Source organism: Lissotriton helveticus, chromosome 12 (genome assembly GCF_964261635.1).
Source record: "Lissotriton helveticus chromosome 12, aLisHel1.1, whole genome shotgun sequence".
NCBI classification, from domain to species: domain Eukaryota; kingdom Metazoa; phylum Chordata; class Amphibia; order Caudata; family Salamandridae; genus Lissotriton; species Lissotriton helveticus.
Window position 1 is genome coordinate 462,399,211 of NC_136073.1, and position 22,158 is coordinate 462,421,368.

At 48.5% G+C, this 22,158-nt stretch overlaps 1 protein-coding gene across 1 annotated transcript in view; it reads right to left on the reverse strand.

The window, feature by feature from the left end:
• The window catches only part of AMFR (autocrine motility factor receptor), a 320,402-nt gene that overhangs the window by 83,841 nt on the left and 214,403 nt on the right, over positions 1-22,158 (reverse strand). Inside the window, exon 10 of the mRNA XM_078670185.1 lies at positions 12,155-12,258. Within this exon, the coding sequence (XP_078526311.1) occupies positions 12,155-12,258 (104 nt within the window). The remainder of the gene's footprint in view (positions 1-12,154; positions 12,259-22,158) is intronic.

A 22,158-nucleotide genomic window follows, 5' to 3' on the forward strand; every position in this document is an offset into this window, starting at 1 on the left:
CAGCCGCCGCGCTGATGAGTTGGTTAGACACCAGCATCCCCTCCTTCAGAATCTCTTGAAAGTCCCCTTTCTTCTCTCGAGGAAGGAGCTCGGCAAATTGCTGGAGGGACTCCCATAGGGCACGATCGTACCGCCCTAGTAAAGCCATGGCACTAGCCGCCTTCATTGCAGTAGATGCCGTCCCACAGACCTTCCTGCCTGCCGAGTCTATCCAGCGTCTCTCCTTATCAGGAGGGACCGTGGAAGACGGGGTGGTGGCATGCTGCTTCCTAGCCGCCGTCACTATGACAGAGTCCGGTGTCGGATCCATCCGAAGGAAAGCCGGGTCAGAGTCCGGGGCCCGTACTTCTTAAGGAGCCTTGAGAGAGCAGCCTTCGTCACCGCGGGAGTGAGAAACAATTCCTCTGCGGGCTCTACCAATCCTGGTACTAGAGGCAGCAATGGTCGAGACAGGTGCTTTTTATGGAGCGTCTCAAAGATCACGGACGTCGTGGGCGTAGGCACCGTTACCGGGATGCCCAACTTTGCTGCTCCCCTCAGCAGAACATCTTGGAACGTGACGATGTCGTCTACGGGCGACACCCTCGTCCCAGGGGATTCCGACAGCGTCTGGTCCCAGAAGAATCCGTGCAGGACCGTGACCTGTGCCTCCTGTGGCGTCGTCTTGATCTCGTCGAAGACCTGTGACGACTCCGCGATCTACCCCTGCGACCGGAGCGAAAGCGCGATCTCCTCGGCTTTGGGCGCTCCACAGGCCTCACAGGCGTAGACGACTTCGGCAGTGAAGCTGTCCTCGGAGAAACCGGAGGCGGTCCGCCAACTGGCAGCCGAGGAGGCGGATGAGGCTGAGGATGAGGTTGAGGATGATGTGGGAGCGGCGGCGGGGGGGGGGGGGGGGGGGAGGGGAGTCCGCGGCGGAGGCTCCTTGGGCAAGGGAGGTGGAGTGGACCTCGGCTTAAGGGGTGTATACACCTCAGAGTACACCGAGACCGGTGACTGTCCCTCCTTCCTAGGCTGAGGAAATGGAGAATCCTCTATCGGCACAAGCCGCCGACTAGAATGACTCCTGGCGCCAGAACTCCTTCTGCGCCTCTTCGGCGTCTAAGAACGTCGACCCGACGGCGACCGTCGGCCCCTCGACAGCGACCTTCGCCTCGACGACGAGCGTCTCCTCGGCGATGAACGCCTGCGAGACTTCGACGTCATCCTCGACGTCAAGGATCCCCTCGACGCCGACCTCCTCTTCTTCGCCGACGGCGAACGGCGGTGTCGCCTCGACGGCCAGCGCCGACACCTGACCACCTCTCCGCGTCGATAACTCGACGACGACGTCGACGAAATCGTTACCGGTGATCTCGACGGCGGTCTATTCAGTTCCCTCGACGCCGAGCGTCAACGTCGCTTCGACCCAGAGCCCTGGGGAGACGGGGAACAGACTGCAGTCATCCCTCTCGACGCCGTCGTCGGTGCAATCGACGCCGACGGAGAATGGGGACATTTGCTGGTCTTCCTGCCCCTGGGGAGCCCCCCAGAGACCTCAGCATGGGCAGAGGAAGTCTGCCCAGACCCACCTTGTGCCTTCAGTCTTCTGTTTTCCAGGCCTTGGAGCCTGATCTTCATCCTATCTCTCAGGGTCCTGCTGGAGAAGCCCTGGCAAATGTCACACTTTTCTGGGACATGAGATGAGGGAAGGCAGATGATGCACACCTCGTGTGGGTCAGACCTAGCCTTCTTCCTCGAACACTCGGCATTATTTGTCAAATAAAGCAGGCATTTTGACAATAAAAAGGCTGCCCAGAAACACACACAAGGAAGAAAGCAACAAGTACTTTAAATGAAATACACTCAAACACTTGATTAAGTGAAAAATCACTAAATAAACCCTTAGAAAGGGAGAAGTCAATGCTCCAGGGTCCTGCTAGCAGGAGCCGGAAAAAAAAACTGAAAGTAAAAGGGACCTGCAGTGCATTCTGGGATACTGTGAGGCTTCTGGAAAGTTCTCTTAAAGGCACAGTATCCTGTTCTGAGCCATATAATGGCAGCCTATGGGGCTTGTCTGTCTATTTCTTCCTCTCTATCATTCCAGAGGGTTTTGCTGTTACAGGCAAGGTTTTTCTCTGTGGAGAAACCTGGACAGGCTGTGCTGTTTGTGGTTTTTGGTGGAATTTCTAGTTTAAGTACTTGACAGTGTAGCCTGTGGATATAGGCTGCATTATCGGTCTTTAAATACTCTCTTAAGTGTCTGTGCAGTTCTGCATGTTTTGACAACTTAAGAGATTATTTTTGATTGCTCCGGGGTCCACGCACATGGGCGGGACTATTCACTAGATTATGACTATACACAGAGATCCCCTACTACAGATCTTGTTCATCTGAAAGAAACATGTTAGTTAGATTCCTTACCTTAGAATAGATACCCCAGCAATACCAACCCCGGTGGTGGGTCTGCGAACCAAGATCACACCAGAAAGTCCCGGAGAACGGAACGGCCAAAGAAGCCATCTCTCCGGACTTGGCTGTCCAGGCAGTTGTGTCTTGCGAACGTGTGCAGCGAGGCCCACGTAGCTGCCTGACAGATGTCCTGCAAGGCGACTCCCCGGCCCAGGGCAGTAGTAGCCGCCGTGGCCCGAGTGGAATGGGCCCTCAGCCCAACAGGAGGCTCCTTCCTCACCAAAGAGAAGCAAATCTTGATGCACAAGACGACCCACCGAGAGATGGTTTGTTTGGTCACCGCCAGTCCCTTGTTAGCGCCCACGTAACCAACAAAGAGTTGGTCATCCACCCAGAACTGGCGTGTGCGATCCAGATAGAAAGAGCGCACGTTTTCGGTCCAGACGGTGGAGCCTCTTCCTCTTTCGAGGGAGGCGGAAAGAAGGTGGGCAAGGTGATGGACTGCCCGATGTGGAAGGCTGTGACTACCTTGGGCAGGAAAGAGGGTCGTGTCCGCAACACAACTTTGTCCGGATGGACAGAAAGGAAGGGAGTTTGTGAAGAAAGGGCCTGGAGCACACTCACTCTCCTGGCAGAGGTGATGGCAACCAGGAATGCAGTCTTAAGAATGAGAAGACGAAGAGGACAGTTATGAAGTGGCTCAAAAGGAGCGCACATCAGATAAGTTAGAACAAGGTTCAAGTCCCACTGCGGCATCACGAAAGGAACAGGAGGAAACAGATGAGTGATGCCCTTCAAGAACTTATTTACAACGGGGGACTTGAACAAAGAGGGCTGATCAGGTAGCCTTAGGAAGGTGGAAATGGCAGAGAGGTAGCCCTTAATAGTACCCATAGCAGAGCCCTGCTGGGCAAGAGAAAGAAGGAAGAGGAGAACCTCAGAAAGAGGGGCAGAGAGTGGATCCACAGCCTTTGCTGTGCGCCATGCCACAAATTTGTTCCACCTGCAGGCGTATACCGATTTTGTGGAGGGACGCCTGGCTGCCAGAATGACATCGCAGACTTCAGGAGGCAAGTCAAATGGCCTCAACTGTCGCCGCTCAATCTCCACGCATGGAGGTGGAGACTGGACAGGTTCGGGTGGAGGACCGTCCCCTGATGCTGCGACAGAAGGTCCTCCTGAAGAGGCAGACGAATCGGGGGATCGACTGACATGCTGAGTAGCTTGGGATACCAGTATCTTCGTGCCCAGTCGGGAGCCACAAGGATGACTTGGGCCCGGTCGCGCCTGATCTTCTTCAGCACTCTGGGCAGAAGTGGTATAGGCGGAAAGGCGTACAACAGACCGCAACTCCACTTGCGACGAAAAGCGTCTCCGAGCGAGTGCCGCCTTGGAAATTCCAACGTGCAGAACTGATGACATTGTGCATTCTCTTCTGTGGCGAATAGATCAAACCAAGGCTCTCCCCATCGCTGAAAGAGGCCTTGCGCCACATCCGAGTTCAGACGACATTCGTGATCAATCATGCACCAGCGGCTGAGTTCGTCCACCCTGGCGTTCAGGGAACCTGCCAGGTGTTGAACCACCAGGGTCACGCCCTGATGTTCCAGCCACTGCCAGAGGTGCTGAGCCTCCTGGTATAGGGTCCACGACCCCACCCCGCCCAGTTTGTTGGAGTACCACATGGCGGTGGTGTTGTCCGTGAACACCTGCACTGCACTACACTTCCCCGGACAGAGGGAAGGAATGCCTTCAGTGCAAGCCGGATCGCCCGCAGCTCCAGAAGGTTGATGTGGAGCCGGGACTCTGCCGGAGATCAGAGGCCTCTGATCTCTGCCTCTCCCATGTGGCCCCCCCAGCCCAGGAGGGACGCATCCGTCACAACAACATGCTACGGTTGGGGAAGGGAGAGGGATCTGCTGCTGACCCATCGCGGTCCGTGAGCCACCACTGCAACTGTCTCGCAGTGCCCACCGAGATCCGGACATGGTCGGACAGGTTGCCCTGATGCTGGGCCCACTGAAACTTCAGGTCCCACTGCAGAGCCCGCAGCCTCCACCTGGCGTGATGCACCATAAGGATGCAGGAGGCCATCAACCCCAGAAGCCGCAGCGTCAACCTGACCGAGACCCTGGATAAAGGGTGAAAGATTGGAATCAGAGCCTGAATATCTCAAACCCGCTGTTCGGGAGGATAAACACAAAACTGCGCCGAATCCAGAATCACTCCGATGAAGAGGAGCCTTTGAGAGGGACACAGATGTGACTTCGGCACATTGATGGAAAACCCCAGCAAGTGCAGGAGGTCGGCCGTAGTCTGAAGGTGGCCGACGACTGTCTGGGGAGCCCGCCTTCAACAACCAGTGGTCGAGGTAGGGGAAGACTGACACCCCTAACCTGCACAGATGAGCTGCGACCACCGCCATCACTTTCGTGAACACCGTGGGGCACTGGTAAGGCCAAAGGGGAGCACGGTGAACTGTAAGTGCTCGTGGCCTACCATGAACCGCAGGTAACGCCGGTGGGCCGGCAGGACGGGGATGTGGAAATACTCGTCCTGCAAGTCCAACGCTACCATCCAGTCTCCAGGGTTCAGGGCAGCTAAGACCTGAGCCAGAGTCAGCATCTTGAACTTCTCCTTCCGGAGGAAGCAGTTGACGTTACGTAGGGCCAAGATAGGGCGTAGGCCCCTTTGCCCTTCTTGGAAACCAGAAAGTAGTGGGAATAGCAACCACACCCTACTTCTGGCCCAGGAACGCGCTCGATGGCCCCCTTGGCCAAGAGGGCCGACACTTTCTCTTGCAGAAGTTGAAAGTGATCCCCCGACACGCGGTGGTACTGTGGTGGCATGGCTGGAGGGGTCGCCTCGAAGGGGAGGGAGTAGCCCCTTCAGACGATTTGCAGCACCCACCTGTCCGAAGTGATGATACGCCAGGGAAGGAGGTGATGGCGGACCCTGCCCCCCACTGGCGTTAAATGGGCCTGAAAGCTCTGACTAGTAGGGCTTTGAGGCGGATGCTGCAGGAGTGGATGTGGGCTGGCCACGCCGTTGTCCCCTAGCACCGCCACGGCGGTTACCACGTCTGCCGCTGGATGTTAGACTGCGGCCCGTGGCTGGCAGGACGTGAAGGGACGCCCCTTCCTTGGCCAAGAAAGGAGCGAAAGGCAGACTGCTGCTGACGCTGCCCCGAGAGGCCCAAGGACTTGGCCGTAGCCCTGGAGTCCTTGAAACGTTCAAGCACATGATCTGCCTTGCCACCAATGAGGTGGCTGCCATCAAATGGCATGTCCATGAGGGTGTTCTGGACATCGGCCAAAAAGTTGGCGGACCTCAGTCAGGCGTGGTGGCGAACCGCCACCGTCGTTGACATCGCCCTGCCCTGCGAGTCCGTGGTATCCAGCCCACATCGAATAGAATACTGAGCTGCGTCTCGTCCATCCGCGAGGGCTTGAGCGAGTTTTGCCCGGGCCCCCTCCGGACACTCAGGCAGCACGGCCGCACCCATATCCCACAGAGAGTGGGTATAACGGCCCAAAAGGCAAGCGGTGTTCACTGACCGCAACCCACAGCTGAGGGATGAAAACAGTTTCTTACCAAACTGTTCATACCTTTTGGATTCCCAATCTGGGGGCGCAGTCAGGAATGTGGATTGGGAAGTAGAGGCCTGGATAACCAGGCTCTCGGGGTTGGGATGGGTGGACAGGAAGCTAGGGTCGCCCAGAGCTGGGCGGTGGCGCCTGGCGACGTTCCTATCTACAGGGGGGCCTGTAGCGGGCCTGGACCAGGTGCCTAACAAGACGTCCATGAGAGCCTCATTAAACTGCAGTAAAGGCTCCGGAGCTCCAGTCTGCGGTTTAAGGACCTCAGTGAGGATGTTAGACCTCACAATAGCGACGGGGAGCTTAAGCGCCAAGGCCTTGGCTGCCCGCGTCAGTACCACACTATAAGCAGCCCCCTCCTCCGTAGCCACGGTAGGAGGGAAGACAAAGCCAGTGTCAGGAGAGGTATCAAGACCACTGGCCCCCCCTAGCTCCTCTGTCTAGTCCTGGAAGGACTGACACTCGCGTGTCAGAGGGTCCTCAGACCCCTCCCAATCCCCTTCGTCCTCCATCTCCTGAAACTCAGGGTCAAAGGATGGAGCCGGATCAAAGAAGAAAGGCTCTTCAGCCGGCGTCGAATGCGGCATCGGTCGACGTCGGTCCGACGCCGGATCCGGACCAAGAGAGGGATCAGGGATGGCGTCATGCGGGGACGTCGCCGGGGGCGACACCCTGGGGGTCGATGCCGGCGGGGTCGTGAGGTCGACCAGCAGCGACCCGGATCCGGATCCAGCGGGAGCCTGCGGCGTCGGGACCGAAGTCGCCGACGGGGGCCGGGGCCGAAGCACCCGACGGCGCCGGGTCCGGAGAACCCGGTCCGCTTGGACTCCCAGTCGTGGCCGTGGGGCACGGAGGCACCGCGGACCCGACTGAGGAGAGAGGGACCTCATGGCCATGAGGAAGGCCTCGATCTCCTCCGGCGTTGCGTTCAGCCCAGGGACCGGCGGGTATGGAGCTGGTTGTGGCGCCTACGGGTCCGGCAGAGCCGGTGTCGCCCAAACCCCCGGCCGCGCCGCGCGAGCGTCGGCTGGAGTCAGAAGAGCGATGGCGTGTCTTCGACTTCTTGTGCCTCTTACCTGAGGACTTGGAGCCCGACGAATGGTGTCGACTCATCGAGCTTCGATGACTGTGGCCCCGCGACCGGTCCCTCGACCCCCTCCAGGACCGGGACCTTGAGCGGCGCGGGGCCAACTACCGTCGCTCGAGGCGCTTGCGGGACCGCTCACGCCTAGCCATCGACGTCAAGGCCCGGCAGTCGGGGCACAACCGGTCATCGTGTCTCGGCCCCAAGGCAATACAGGCACCGGCGGTGAGGATCGATACTCGACAACAGTCGGTTGCACTCGGTACAGGGCTTGCTCCCGGGCATTCCCTACCGGCACCGAGAGTCGTGAAGACTCGAGAAGAGACCAAAATGTTTTAGTCAAAAAATGACTAAGGTACTGCTTTCTCCGGACCTGGCTTAGCTGGCGTGGAAAAAAGAAGAACTGACGTCAGCGCACGAGGGCGGCGTCTAAGTACTCCGACGACATCATCCCGGCGCCGACGACTCCTATCGACGCGCAAGGGTGCTGCTACGCAAAATTTTCCAGATCCAGTCCGACGCTTGGGAGTTATTCTAAGGTAAGGAATCTAACTAACGTGTTTCTTTCAGATACCGGTTTATTTACAGGTGGGCAGGAGCAGGGTTTGGCCCAGATGTCAATGAGTGTGATATTCAGGGCTTGGTTCAAAGCCAGCAAGGGCACGGACAAGGTCTGCAAAGGCCACACAAATTCAGAGAGGACATTTGGTTTTTACCTTAACAAATAGGAACTGTAAGCCCATAACTTCACCTGCCCATCTGATGATCACAGAAGACGAGGCTGTCTCTTCTGTTAAAGGACAAGAAGGAGAACCCAGTCACGTGTCAGGGGAAGTGTCCAGTCCACTAGCCTCTTGTAGTTTCAAATAGACAATTGTTGTCATCATTTTGCGTGAAAAATTAATCCCCATCATCTCCATCGTAGGATGACTTGCTAGCCAAAATCTGATCCAAAATGTCGTTGGAGCACTGTACATCGGCTCCTAGGTAAAGGTGCGTTTTTTTCGGAGTCAGAGTCAACAGGGAACAGTCTCGTCGGGACTGTTCTAGGACCTAGTCAAGTTCGAGACAAATTCAGCTCAGAGATGGACAGGAAAATAGAATCAGCATCACCCTCCAGCATGAACCAGGACGAGGTACCAGACATAGGATTGGCTCAGGAGCTGATTCTGGAGCAGATTTCGGAGGCACACAGTGCAGAGGATGGCTTCGCCAGCGATAACCCAACTAGAGCACCCCGCCCATCCTTAAGGCCAGACGGGCGCCAGTGGAAGCTGGCATGGTGCCACAGATGACACAACATGGCTTCCTTGAAAGCCTGAATCTGTTGCAATGTCACCACCAATTCGGGTTGCATCAGGATTAGATGCCAAATTTGCTACTAAATGGGGGCACAGGAGAGGAATCAGTGGGCACCTTGATGTCCTTGTGACTTCTTGGAGGAACAGTGACTGGAGCGGGATGAGTCTGGCTTGGCATTTTTAACTGGACTTTGACTTGGATCGCGACTAAGACCTGTCGTGGAATCAGCCCCAAAAAAGGAACAGGTGCATGCTCTTGACCTGGAACAGGAATGGTGCTTGCACACATTATGCAGTGCTCAGCAACGTGCAACTTGGCTTAGTGATCCCAAGCCCTTTGGGTGCTTAAATGAACACGCCTCATGCAAAAGGTGAGGAATTTAAGGTTAGAAGTACCCAACATAAAGCATTTGTAAAAACCAAAAAATTGGTAAATCCATACGATTTTAATACTGGAAAATCTAGGCCCAAAAATTAAAACGCATTTCCATTTCCAAGGGACTCAACTTGAAATTGCATGGTCCTGGATCGGATTTACAGCACTGTATTTGTAAATTCACATGCACTGTAAATCCAGTACCATGCAACTCGTATTGAGGGATACAGATTATTTGGCACCAACCTCATAATGAGGGAGAACCAGTCTGGATCCTGATAGAGGGGAGGGGACCTCATATAAATAGGGGAGTGGTCTAAGAGATATTCCTGCTGCAAGAAGGCTTTAGCCATCTTAGATTTAGTGCTTCTTGGAATTTGTACAGCTAAGCAAAGAGGAAGTGCTACAAAGGAGGTGTGGTTCTGGGTATTTTGGTACAAGGTCCTTGTGGCTCCTGGGATGCTTACTTCTTCAAGATGACCTTCAAATATACTTTAGTAAATGTGTCCTTGCTCATTAGCAACCTGGCCAGGGTCTAGTACATCTTAACAGACCAAGAAGTATAGCATTGTTTTCTTCTAGGGCAGGTCGCAGCAGCAGAGTTTCTCTAAAGTCCTAGCTCTGTTTCTGCACATAGAGAGACAGCAACAAGCAGAGTCCTGTTTCTTGGAAATGGTTGACTCCTTTCAGATGAAGGACAACTTCTGCTTGGAAGAGGCCATTATTTATCATGCATGGTGGCAGGATGAAAAAGCAGCCCCAGTGAAAGTACAAGTTTTGTCCAAATTCAATTACTAGTTTAATCAGAACAGAGATCATTTTTCCAGGCTTTCTAGGAAGGCCAAAACACAGCGGGGACTACTTTCAGGCCATGTTAACTGGCTTTGAAACAAATAGTCTCTGCGTCAAGGTTTCCCACAGAACCCAGAGAATTTAAAGCTGAGGAGATAACTCAGTTATGGTAACAGGTTCTTGCATTGAGCATAACTGCCATAGGTATAGCCTGATAGCACTGTGGGTTGATCGATCCAATAGGGTCTCTTGCATGGACAGGGATTACCACTGCTAATAAAAGGCAAACACTGTCTGACAGGGAAGCAGAATTATATATTCCCCAGCCCACTAGACATCATGGAAAAGGGGCAGTGAGGTTAGACTGGGAGGTTAGGAAGGGGAGTGAAGAAGAATGGGAAGGTAAAGTAGGATGTTGGTTAAGACTCGGAAGGAAGGGGAAAGGGAAGGTGGGGAAGAGACAGAGATGTGTAAGTGAGGCATTAAGCATGTGAGAGGGAAAGAGGTGAGGGTGGGAAAGAAGGGTGGTTGGTTAGGGAGAAGCTAAAGGTAGGGATGAGGGAAGAGGAGGAGGAAAATGGTAAGGTTGACAGAGCGAGAGATGTCAAAGGCACATGGTGCAAAGTCATTCCTGTTGAACCCACAGAGGCAAGTAGTTTCAAAGCCATTTCTCTGTTCTCCCTGTGCCTTTAGTCAGGAGTGAAAAGCTCACACATTTTGTAGACTTTGCTAGTCTATACTCTCATAAGAGAGACAATATGGAGAATTAGGATTTGTGTCTTGCCTGGATGTCTCAAGATGTGGCTCTGCGGCTGTACTACACATATTGCATTATACAATACAGAACGCTAAATGTATGCCAGTACAATTTCAAGGGGGAATGGCCCCATGCAAACGAGGGAAATCTCTGTGTCAACGCTGTATTAGAGACATGGGTGCAGAGACAGTTAGAAGGTGCACTGAATGTGCACCCACAGACATGGAGCATGGTCAGTGAACACCCTGAAGGTGTACATTGGAAAAAAGGGAAAGGACCCCGAAGTCATCCCCCTGCAGGCTGGTGCACTCACTGGAACTGCCTGCATTGAGATCTTTGCCCCTCCCCCCCCCCGTGAAAGGCGGAACAGCAGCTGGAAAAAGAGGATTCTCATTTCACTAACAGTGTACAGGCTTAAGTATGAGCCTGCAATGGGGACAATGCAATTGCTGTGATACTGTGCACTGACCGGACCTGCACGTGTACTCAATAGGCACTGCTGCACAAAGTAGGACAGTGCACCTTACCTATAATGCAGAGCCTGGATTCTTATGCAAGTTCTTTGCCTGGTGTTATAAAAAGATACTGAGTGGAGTAAGTACGGAACTGAGAAAGGACCAAACTATTTGACTGCAGCATTGCACTGGACACTTCCCAATGTTAGGCTACATAGGCCCCTCGGGTGTAAACAGATGTTAACCTAAATAAGCACCTTGGATTAAAGACTGTTTAGAAGTGTAGGTGCTGAGGAAATCATCTTGATATATTGACCTAACCAAAAACCGCTACTACAAAAAAAAGTTACCTTGACTTAAAGTTTCAGAGACACTCTCCTTCATTTGCACCCTTAGAACAAGGTATTGGAAATACCCAACGGGGTTAAAGCCAAAGTTATCTGCCTTTCACTTGAAATTAGTTCTGGAGCCCATACCAAACGGGATCACAAAATAGGAAAAAATGTTTAGGATGATCAGGTCCCAGGCACATCAAGAAGTCTGTGTGGGGCAACGAAAATCGACCGCTCTTTGCAGTTAAGGCTTTCTTTGCAGCAAGTGATCTTCAGCATAAAGAACAGCACAAGAAATTAAGCGAGGAAGTCAGTGGTCGAGTCATCACTGGCTCTAGAAATAGGCACAGAAGTCTTTCAGGAAAAGGCCGCGTGAACAAAACATGCCCAACCTCATGAAAGCATAAAAGAGGCTGAAATATGGAGGTCAGCGTGAGCATGTATAGGACTGATAAGGTCTTTTTAAAAAATGTTGGGCACCCTTGAAACCTTTTCTGTGGAGTAAAAAAGGCAAGATGTTTCTTTGGGTTTATCACTATATCAATAAAAAAAAAAAAGCTATAGACATCCCAAAAGTTAGATTGCAAAAGGACTAAACATAGGGGTAAGGTTTTCCAAGCCTGGTAAACAAGTAGCTCAACCTAGTTCTGGTAAAAGCACTGCAGTGTTTTTCCTAAAGTTACCACCTCAGATGATCTCCCTAAACTTTGGTGTACAGCATTTCACAGGCCTAGCTACTTTTTACAATAATGTAATTCCCTAGCAAAGTAAGCTTCATTAGTGTTCAAAACACTTAACATGGTAAGATGTATTTATTCATATTGTCAAGGTCTTATTGCAGAATTGCCTTGTTGGCAACATCAGTGTGTAGAGCAGAAAGAAGTAATAAAGTTTACTGATCAATGCACAAGAAAGCTGCAATTTCACCATTATTTCGAATAAAACGACACCAGGTAATGCACACTTGCTCTGTTATTTCTAATGTGACCACAAAGCTGAACCAACATAACAATGTACATTACACATCAGGCTGATGCACTAGTTCACAGAAAGCAATGACTTCTCACCATAGCATTAAGCTGAGAGTTGCTTGCTTGGGTAATGCCCAGGATGTTGGTGGTATGCATCACTTCCACTGAAAAGCTGGGAAGCCAGCTGGCGATTCGAGATCCTAAATGGGAAATGACAAAATATATGCTTGGTATTACTGAGCTATGGAACACCCTAGAAAAATCACACAGCTTTCTAAATAAGACATTATCTACGTTTTTAAAGAGGGAAGTTTTGAAACATACCTACAGTACAAAATGTGTTCCAATGTGTGCAGCAGTAATATATGAATGGCCTGTTACCAATTGATGTGGGTAACTATTTGTTATTCGTTCTCTTTAATGCTTTTTCACGACAGATTAAACAAAACTGAACTAAACACCACACCAATGACAACGAAGATGATGTTTAAGATTTAAACATAAAATTTGCTAGTGCGTTCGTGATTTAGCTGGTGAAACCGGAGTCCCTTTTTGAAGTGTTGTGCACTGGGGTACACTTACTGTAATGAGTTCTCCCTGAGCTTTTGGTCACAAATGTTTAACGTAAAAAAGTCCCATTGTTCACAATGCTCACCTTGACAAGATATGTGAATGTTGATGGCAGCCTGTGTACTGCTTGGTAACTCATGTAGGTTTGTCAGTTCAGTGTCAATGTTTTGGGGACATTAGTAGAGGTGGGCGAGCCTCTGTGCTCGAGCTATGTTCTGGTTCAGCTCAAGGCCCTGTTAAAACCTCGAGCCCATAACAAGCTACGCTCTCAAGTGGCATCTGCCTGCCAACTTACTTATACATAGAATGCGCATTACGGTCAGAGCTGCTGACTTTGAAACTGGCAAACCAGGTTCTAGTCTTAGCGTTGGCATACTGTGATTCTGAGCAAATCACTTAATCTCCCAGCGACTATAAATAATGAATGCGATCTTATGAAATGTAACTGCTGTTCACAAAAAGTGTGCCAATACTTTCAGGTTGAGTTGTTTGTGCGATATGAAAACTACAGAAAAATGCATACAGCAGTAAAAACAAAGCTTTTACATAAGGGAAATATAAATAGATACAAGTTAAGTGGTCGATTTGTACAAAGTGAAACCAGAAAATCTGGATAAATCGAGGTTTACTACTTAAATTCTGTGGTCTTAGGCAAATATTTTATTTCAGCAAAACCCCTTGTTCTTTATTATTCTTAATAAAACACTTTCAAATATGTGAGCTCAGAATGCTAGTTATATAAAACCCATTGTGTTTGATCTAACCCCTTCCACACTGGGCTAGTTCCCCCGCGGTGGGGGGGCTGCGTGCTGCGCCACGGTACTCATGACGAGTCCAGGAGACAAGTTGGGGGCTTGAGGGAATGGAGATACTAAAGAAATTAGAGTCCTAATGCATTAACAGGCATGGGGGAGGTCTAGTTGCATATGGTGCTTTATGTCCTGATGCAAATTCAGAGACATGGAGTATATTACCACCTTGTCATACAAATCCTGATGTACCCGAGGCAGGTCCTTACCTTAAGACAGACGACAATATTTTCCATAACTGGGAAGGTGTCCGTTATTTTTCAGCACTATCTATAGCCATTTCTTCTTTCCTATACCACGGCCGAGTTCGCATTACCAACTAAGACAGCCCTTCATTGAAGGCTTCAGCTGTTCCTCATCTTTCTAGAGAAAATGGCAAGTACACTGTAACGTTTGGATTTTCCCATACTGCAGGTCATGTATTCTCCATTTTTCTTCCATTTTCCCTTTCACTTCTATTTCTCAATGGGTGGATTTTGGCACTTCACAATAAGCTGCACTGAGCCCCACTCATTTGCTCTTGTTAGGGAAGATGCTACTGCAAGGCCATGTCAGGTTTGCCCCATATCAGGAGGGCGTATCCCCATCTGCAGCTTCTTAACAATCTATGCAAAGACTTGTGGGGGACCTGGGCAGTAGTGTGTTATTAAATCAGACATGCAAGCATATAGCCATATCTGACTGCTTGCCAATGGAGTTTCTATGGTCATTGCTGTAGCAGGACACTTGCCTCCTTGTTGCTGCTTCTGGATTGCATGTTTTGCAGCATAAATCCTTGCTACTCTACACGTGGAAGTCCGCAAAGGCTTCAGAAGACCTACTCAGTTGTTCTCATCAGGTCTGGCAGTGGTAAAAGTACCTGTTGCCTGGCTGTCATATGTCCTCCTTTGGGGCAGAAATATCTCCTTTTAGGTACATTAAAATGATAAAAGAGCAGTTTGAAGTGCTCTATAAGACACATCACGTAGTGCTCTGTGCAGTTGTCTCTAAAGCTAAGCTATAGGAATTACATGAGAGACCACAATGTTGGAAGTTGAGATTTCCATAGTTGCTTGTTTCTGCCCTGCGTTCAATGTGATAGATTCTTTTTTGCTTCAGATTCTGAGGAGGTCTGTCTCCGTATTCCTCTCTGAAATCCGAGACTTAGAAGAATGTGTAGGAGTTGCACTTCATCTCTAATCCTGTTTCGGAGGCTCAATTCCACAGTAAGCACTTTCTGTTAATTTTTTTCTTATTCTTTCTTCTTATACTCTGTGTGGTGATTTTTAGTGCTAATAAGGTTGGTCCCTGCTATGATGGATACAAAATGCTCTTATGTACCCTGGTGATTTTGCTGGCACCTGTGTGTGCAGCCCTCATAGCTTTTATTTAGGGTGCCTGTGGGCACCAGTCTCTCTCCAAACTTTGCAAGCTCTGTGGGTAGGCATCTGGAACATATGCTGTGCTTGGATGAGAGAGATGCTTCTGTGCCTATTATCTATAACTCTAGTAGAACTGTGCTTTTGTGGACACAGCTGTTGAGAAAGGGGCCATGAGTCATGGGATCCACCTGGCTCTTTGGGATTCTGCATACCTCCCTGGTATGTGTCAGAGATTGATTTTGTGTTGCGTCTCTTTGTTTAGTCCTGCAGAGTGGCCTTGCTGTCAGTTCTCCAGTTCTGGGTGACTTCCACAAATAGTGGGATCATTTTGACTGGGCAGGCAAGGGATGGTTGTTTCCATTCCTGCATCTCTGGGACTCTCTTGCTACTCTTTCTCCACTTGCCGTCTTCTAAATGCATCTGCCTTGTATGGTTGGTGGTTCTGTCTTTCACAACCACTTGTACTTCTACTGGGGTTGTTTTTGCTTTCCTGTTTGTGACCTGGGTGTATCATTTCTTTGCATCTGTTGTTGCTACTGGTCTTTTCTGCCCCTTCAGCCTATCAGGGAATGGTATTATTTCAAGCTTCCTCGTAATCAGGTCCCACGGAAAAGGTTTAATGGTGGTTCTCTGTGGTCCACACTTTGTGTTGGCTTTCCAGGGTTCAGACAGTGGTCTCCAAGTCATAGGTCTAGGTCCCTCTGTGATAGTAGCACTGTTTTCAGTTCCCCAGGTGTACCATTGGAGTTATGGGAATTTGGTAAATTTTCTGTGCGTTTCTACACAAATGTTCCAGACAGCCATTCATGGTTACAGCTCCAGCCTCTGTTGGCTTTTCAGCAGCTTCTCTGTGGTGTCTGCTCCTGGATGTGCCTTTGTGGTAGCTCTTTTCCAATCGAGGTTCACAAGTCTGCTCAACTAAACTCCTCCCCTGGGTCCGGTCTCTTTTCCACGTTTTGATTCTGTGTGATGAGTTCCATCTCCCTGGGTCCCAGGTTCCCCTCTTTTCCTTGCTCTCATGCCTACACCCTTGTGCCCCAGACTAGCAGTGTCTTTTTGAGCTCTCTTTTGGGCATTGGATTGTGCTCCTTTGATGTATTCAACATGGGCCACCAGTTGTGAGCATGCTGTTGGTCCAGCCCGGGAGACTGAGTTCTTGGTGGTCCCCTAATTGTTTAGATCTTTCCTTTGTCTGAGTTGCTATTCCTCTTGGCCCAGGGATTCAGCCTTGTGGTTCTCTATGCCCTTCTGGTCTTCAGGATTCCTTCAAGGTAGTACATGCTTCCTTCTTGGTAGAGGCTGGGAGAGTTTCTGTACTCTAGCCTCCTGCATCCATTTCTATTACACTGGCCTTTCTAACCAACTTTTATCAGTTTATTTGGCTGGCCCAAAAAGCCAGTCATCTTGTCTTTAGTTTGTCCTCAATGGTATCCAGAGGAGAATTCATGTCCTCCTGAGTGATGGCACTTGGTGGCCCTTGCTTGGGATTGACACACTTCTGGTTAGTTGTCGTTGTTCATGTTGCTCTCTCTTCAACTGATTTTCCAGACGGACTTGCTAGTTCTTGTTAGGTGTTTGGTTATGCGTATGTCCTATACTGCTGTTTCAGTAGGTCTACAGCATTCCTGTGTTCTTCTGTTTTTGAGTACCAGGAGTCAGGTACCAGCATAGCACCACCTCATGTAGGTAAAGACAATGAAGACAGATGAGGTAGTAATATCCTGATGACCTTTTGGCAATATGCATTACATGTTGGTAGTTAGTGATTATGACATTTCTACGTAGTGTCCAAAACCAGCCATGAGCTAGCATGAGTTATCTAAGCTAGAGAAGGTGAGATAATATTTTATTGGGTGAGGGGAATTTAGATAAATTTCAGTTAAAACAAAGTTGGGGGTAATATATCACAGGTATAGAAGAGGTGGGAAAAGAGGGGGCTAAGATTAGTAATATTATGCAGTATATTTTTTAAGACTGCTGCAAGAGCCTATAAAAGTATGGGTCAAGGTCAATAAGTCAAGTATGTATAACATTCAAGTAAAGTATGTTAATTAAACATAAATGCAGATTGCACTGCATTGTTCCAGAGTGATAAGGCTAGGCGTTAGAGAAAGAGGTGCACTACTTGCTGGATCAAACATACTAATTGGGAAAAGTCTATTTCATATTCATCTGGTTGATGCCTCATTTAGATTTTTACAAGGAATTTCATTACAAGATCGGAGGCTACATTATGCATTATCTTTTAATGAAGTCACAAGCAGCTGCACTACATCACAAAGTAAAACAGTTCGAGAATGGAACAGTCAGATAGTATAAAAGGCATGAGCACCAAACAGACTGCCTCTTTTAAATGCGGCTCTCAAGCAGATAAGTTCCTTTACCATTTGTCTTATACTTAACTTATTGTGATATTTGCTGTGATGTTTTATCTCTGATTGACTATACAGCTTCATTTGAAACTGATATGTTGCTTATGATCACTCATACCAGTCTTTGAAAGGGCTTTGACTCCCCTCCCCTCCTTTTCCCCTCTCTTGATTTACAATTTACGGTTATCAAATCTCTTCCACCCCACCCCCCTCCCTTCCTTCCTCTTTACCGGAGTATTTCCTGCTTTCAACCCTCCTTCGGGCGGACCCGCACTGGGCATTTATATGTGTCTGGTTCTTTTCCCCTGCGCCTCAGAGATCGCCCTGCTTTTGCCCTCTCTCCCTTTCTAACGGACATGTGAGAAACGCTATTGTCCTAATTCCCAATGTCCCATTTGGCCTCGCTTCACTACCCTCTAGGCCTCTGATCGCCTCCTTCATTGCAATCCGCATTTCGAGGAGTGCACCTTGGCAACGGGAGCGCCAAGTCTTCCCGCTGCTATGGATCTTTCTTCTCATTCCTCCCGGCAACAGCTGATCTCGAGCACTTTGACAGTTGCTCTGCGCTATTCAGCTGCTGCCGGAGATTGCTTTTTAGACGCTTCGTCCTTCTTTAGATTTGCCAACACTCTTGCGCTCAGCATTAAAAATAATAAAAAAGGGAGATAATTATTACTTCTTCTTTTGGGGATTTATTTATCTTGCATTAAAAAAAGGGGCACATTACTGCTTAGTTTAACCTGACTTTTCCTAACTCTACTATCCTGCGCCTAATATGTCAGATATTGATTCTGATGATGCTGTATCCAGCTCCCCTAACTTTAACAATTAATCTTTTAAGAAGCTTATTCATAAAGAGATGAGGTCTTATATGTTAGACAACCTTAAAGAGGTTATGTCCACAAAAAGACCCCTACCCTTTGAACAGGACGTCCTTCCTGAGGGCTCTGCTGCCCATAAAAATACACCTATTAACCAGAGGAAAAGAGTTAAGAAATCTAAGAAGACTGAGCCTAATCCCCTGAACACTATGTGCTAGCACCTCAACTGATTTGGGAGGTCTTAGCACCTCAAACCGTGTGGGAGGTCCTCACACTTCGAATACATTGGGTGTCCATGGTGGCACAAACTATCCTGGAGTTCCAGGCGGCACAACTTATAAGGGTGTCCTAAGCAGCACAAACTATCAAAGTGCTCATAACAATACTGACATTGATATGGAGGGCGAGGATATATCCCCTAACTTTTGTGATGAATTTGTCCTCGACCTAGATGGTGAGGACTTTGATTGTATTAGTCAACCTACTGAGAAAGAAACCCCGTCCTCCTCTAAGAGTGCTATCCTTAACCCCTTAGGTGAGGAGATGTTCTCACCCCAAAAGCTCTGAATGGTTTCCCCAAGACCATGTAGCGAGATTTATTAAAAGATGGCTCAGAAATGCTCTGGCGAGAGAGACTCGTAGTATCCTCAGGGCAGAATGTTCTAGACCTGCAATTCAAGATAAGGTCTGTCAAATTCCCACCCTTGACCCTGACTTGATTAAGCTCCTGTTCAAGCTCGGAAGAGACCCCAGGAAAGGTATGGAGAGGTCTCTTAAGTGCTGTCAAGACCGGCTTCTTGACGTCCTGGGGCCCTTGGCCAGAATTTTACATATGACCAAAGATTGCCATATTAATGGCACTCCTCTTGATACTCAACTTGGAGCCAAAGGGCCATGGCACTCCTTGGCAACGCACATGCTAGCCTTAACATTGAGAGAAGCAACAGGGCCGAAAAGGAACCCTTCCAAAATCTCAAGGGTCTCCTCTTTGGTGAGGATATGATTAAGTCTATTGGCTGATACGTATCTACCTTTACCGCCCTAAATAGAACACAATCTAACATGAGGCACATTTTTAATTCTTACCTTTTTGGAAGGGCTGGAAGAAGGGGCCTTTCTTCCGGCCGATCCAGCCAAAGGCCCTTGAGTAGATTCAGAGGTTCTGGTAGATGCTTCTTCCCATCCAACCCTCAATTTTACCCACAGAGAGGGAGAGGCTCTCGGAACAGAGGATTCAGATCCCGTGGACTACCCAACACCACCAATCTTCAAAGTAAGTACTTCACTTCCTCCTTCTTCCCCGCCAAAGGTAGGGGGCAGACTGCTATTATTTTATCACATTTGGGAAACGTTAACTCAAGATCCTGTGATGTATTCCTATAGGTTCTGTATCGATCCCACTATTCCTGACCCTGTTCTGGTTAATAGTTAACTAGCAGCCATCCCACAGTGCAAAAACCGTTATCTGATTAAGCCACACCACGGCACAGAAACGTGTTATCTAATTAGGTAATAACGCATGCCATCTAATTAGACAAGCACTATTCCTCCAGCCCCTGATAAGGCATACGGAGTTCTCAAAACAAATCAAACCTATGACAACCTGGGAAAATCCCTGCGGCCATTGTTTTGATTTCACCGAGAACTTCAGCAAAAGAATGTGCGAACAAGCCCGTTCGTATGACATCCTTATTGACGCATCCATGTCCATCCTTACGTCAATCTCGACACCTTACAGGTATAAATATTACCGACGTTGCCTTAAGCAAACACACGCGGTGGTGACGAGATCGGAGCAGCGAGACGCGCTGAGGAGCCCAGAAGAGAGCGAAGCCCACACGCGCTGCCCCGCCTTCCTGACACGCTGAGAACGAGACGCTGCTTTTCTCCTGCCGAGAAATCCAGCTCCGGCGCTTCCAAGCGGCCCTCGCGGGCAGCTGGAATATCAAGACCAGAGACGAGAGATACCAGCCCTTAACCATTCTAGATCTCAGGTACAGAACTGAACCACCCCTTACAGAGAATTCTTGAGTCAGTCACTTGGCAAAAACAAACTTAACTTAAACTGCTACTTATCTACTCCCGCCCACGTATTAGGCTTAGGTCAGGTACACTGGGGTAGGCGTGGTTAGAAGCACCAGTTGAGTACGATTAATCAAATGTATATATGTATGTATCTATTTTATCGATTTTAAATATCATATGGCTTAGAAACCATATCAATGCTTCTGCAGTATTATTTTATACTTCTGCTTTTATTGTATGCACTTTACTTAACCATAAGTATCGCAATAATATCGATTCATTTCTCTTGTACGAGAAAAGAGACTGATCAATAAATACCATCTTTTATTGAACACGCCCGTCTCTTCCTTTTCTCTACAATCTGGTGAAACTAAGAATGCACGTACTGACTGAGTAAAATAAGTTGTCTTTTGTTTTCACACGACTCTAGAGGTACACTCTTGATTAGGGGAGAGCAAAGTTGTCATGTTCTATGGTTGTCAGAAACTAAATCCCTTCTTGTCTATCCAGGGAAGTTAAACTCCTCCTTGTCTATTCGAGAAAGTTTCTAGTGAACTCTGATCTAGCTGGCAAAACCAAAAACTTTAAGTCTAATATCGTCAGTAGAAGACCTAGTTAACCTCTGCCCTAGGTCTATACTATTGAAGATATTATTCCAATGCGCAGAGCCTATTGGGATAATAGGAACTACACTACATGGCGCCCAAACGTTTGGATAGGCGATAAAACTAACGCAAGACATTAGAGCAACTCAGTCGTGCTTTTTCACACAGAACCCCCTTTTTCCCATAATACTCCAAAGACGTCTGGAGTGGGTGAAAGGTCATATCCGCCAAACTTCGCAGGAGGAGACTCCTATGTATGGTTCTTGGTTTAGTCAACGTTGAAGGATACACTGTTCCAAAATATTGTGCATCTAATCTTTGTTTCCATAGAAACCTGATCTGCAAACAAACAGAATAACCTTCCTGTCGGTAAAATGGTAGACAGTGATGAAGAAAGGGAGACAGTTAGACTAGCAGCTGAACTCCTAGTAGCTGATAATACTCTGCTACAAAATGACCCGGATATAAAACTCATCCCGGTCAACATAAGAAAATCTATAACCTTAAAACTTATAGAAAATGGACTGACATCGAGAGGTGGTACAGTCATATTCGTAATTGAGGCACACGAATATCGGCAGACAGAGGTATTCTATTCATGGATAAACTTTCCAGCAGCAAACGCTGTAACAAAAGAGTTCCACTTTTATAAAATAGAGGAACCACCGGATACCTACACTCCTTTCGAGGAAGTGGAAGTACCACTCAAATTCCAAGAGCACCTGCTCTTGTTTGATGGCGCCCTAAAACATAATAATCACATCACCAGGCTCGGTCCACTAGGTAGACCAGGAGCAACGTGGCCGGTCCTAGCCGGATACACACCACATCCAGACATTGAAGAAATGCCTGCAGCAGAGCTTTTAATACAGCTAAAACAACTAATCAAAATACATAGACAATTAGTCCAATATGTAATGCGGACTTCAACAATCCAACCAGCAAGTAAAATTCCTCAGCTGACCCCTCATCAGGGTAACACAAATAAAATTACACCACAGAACATACAGTCCTGTCTAGGTAAAGTACCCGCAAAACGGGAACAAATACCCTTCTGGCTAGCACAAAAAATTACTCAAATAGAGGCGGTGTTTCCAGACACCACCCCTGTGGATAAACACAGGATTCTGACTATCTGTCTTCCAATGGGAATCGCACCACACGTGGAGGACTGTGACACTTGGGGTACAGTCTTTGCTTCCATATACACAAAAACACATGGTGTACCATCCATGTCAGTAATACCAGATGTGCTAAAACAAATTCAAGATGAATATGGTCCAGAACCCGCTTTAACTCTTGGTATGAAATTACTGAAAGACTTCAAGCAGGTCTCGGCTATATTATTAGCCAACATAAAGGGAGAAGCAGCAAACATGGCGATCCGCCAAAGGTTAAAAGAGACAGACATAGCAGACCAACCAACCGAAATTGCCAGAATCATAGAGAAATCCTATGAAGAACTAGGAAGGGATAGTCTGGGTGGAATATCGGTAAAACCTCAACTGATTGAAAGTCCTGAAAAGATATTTATTAA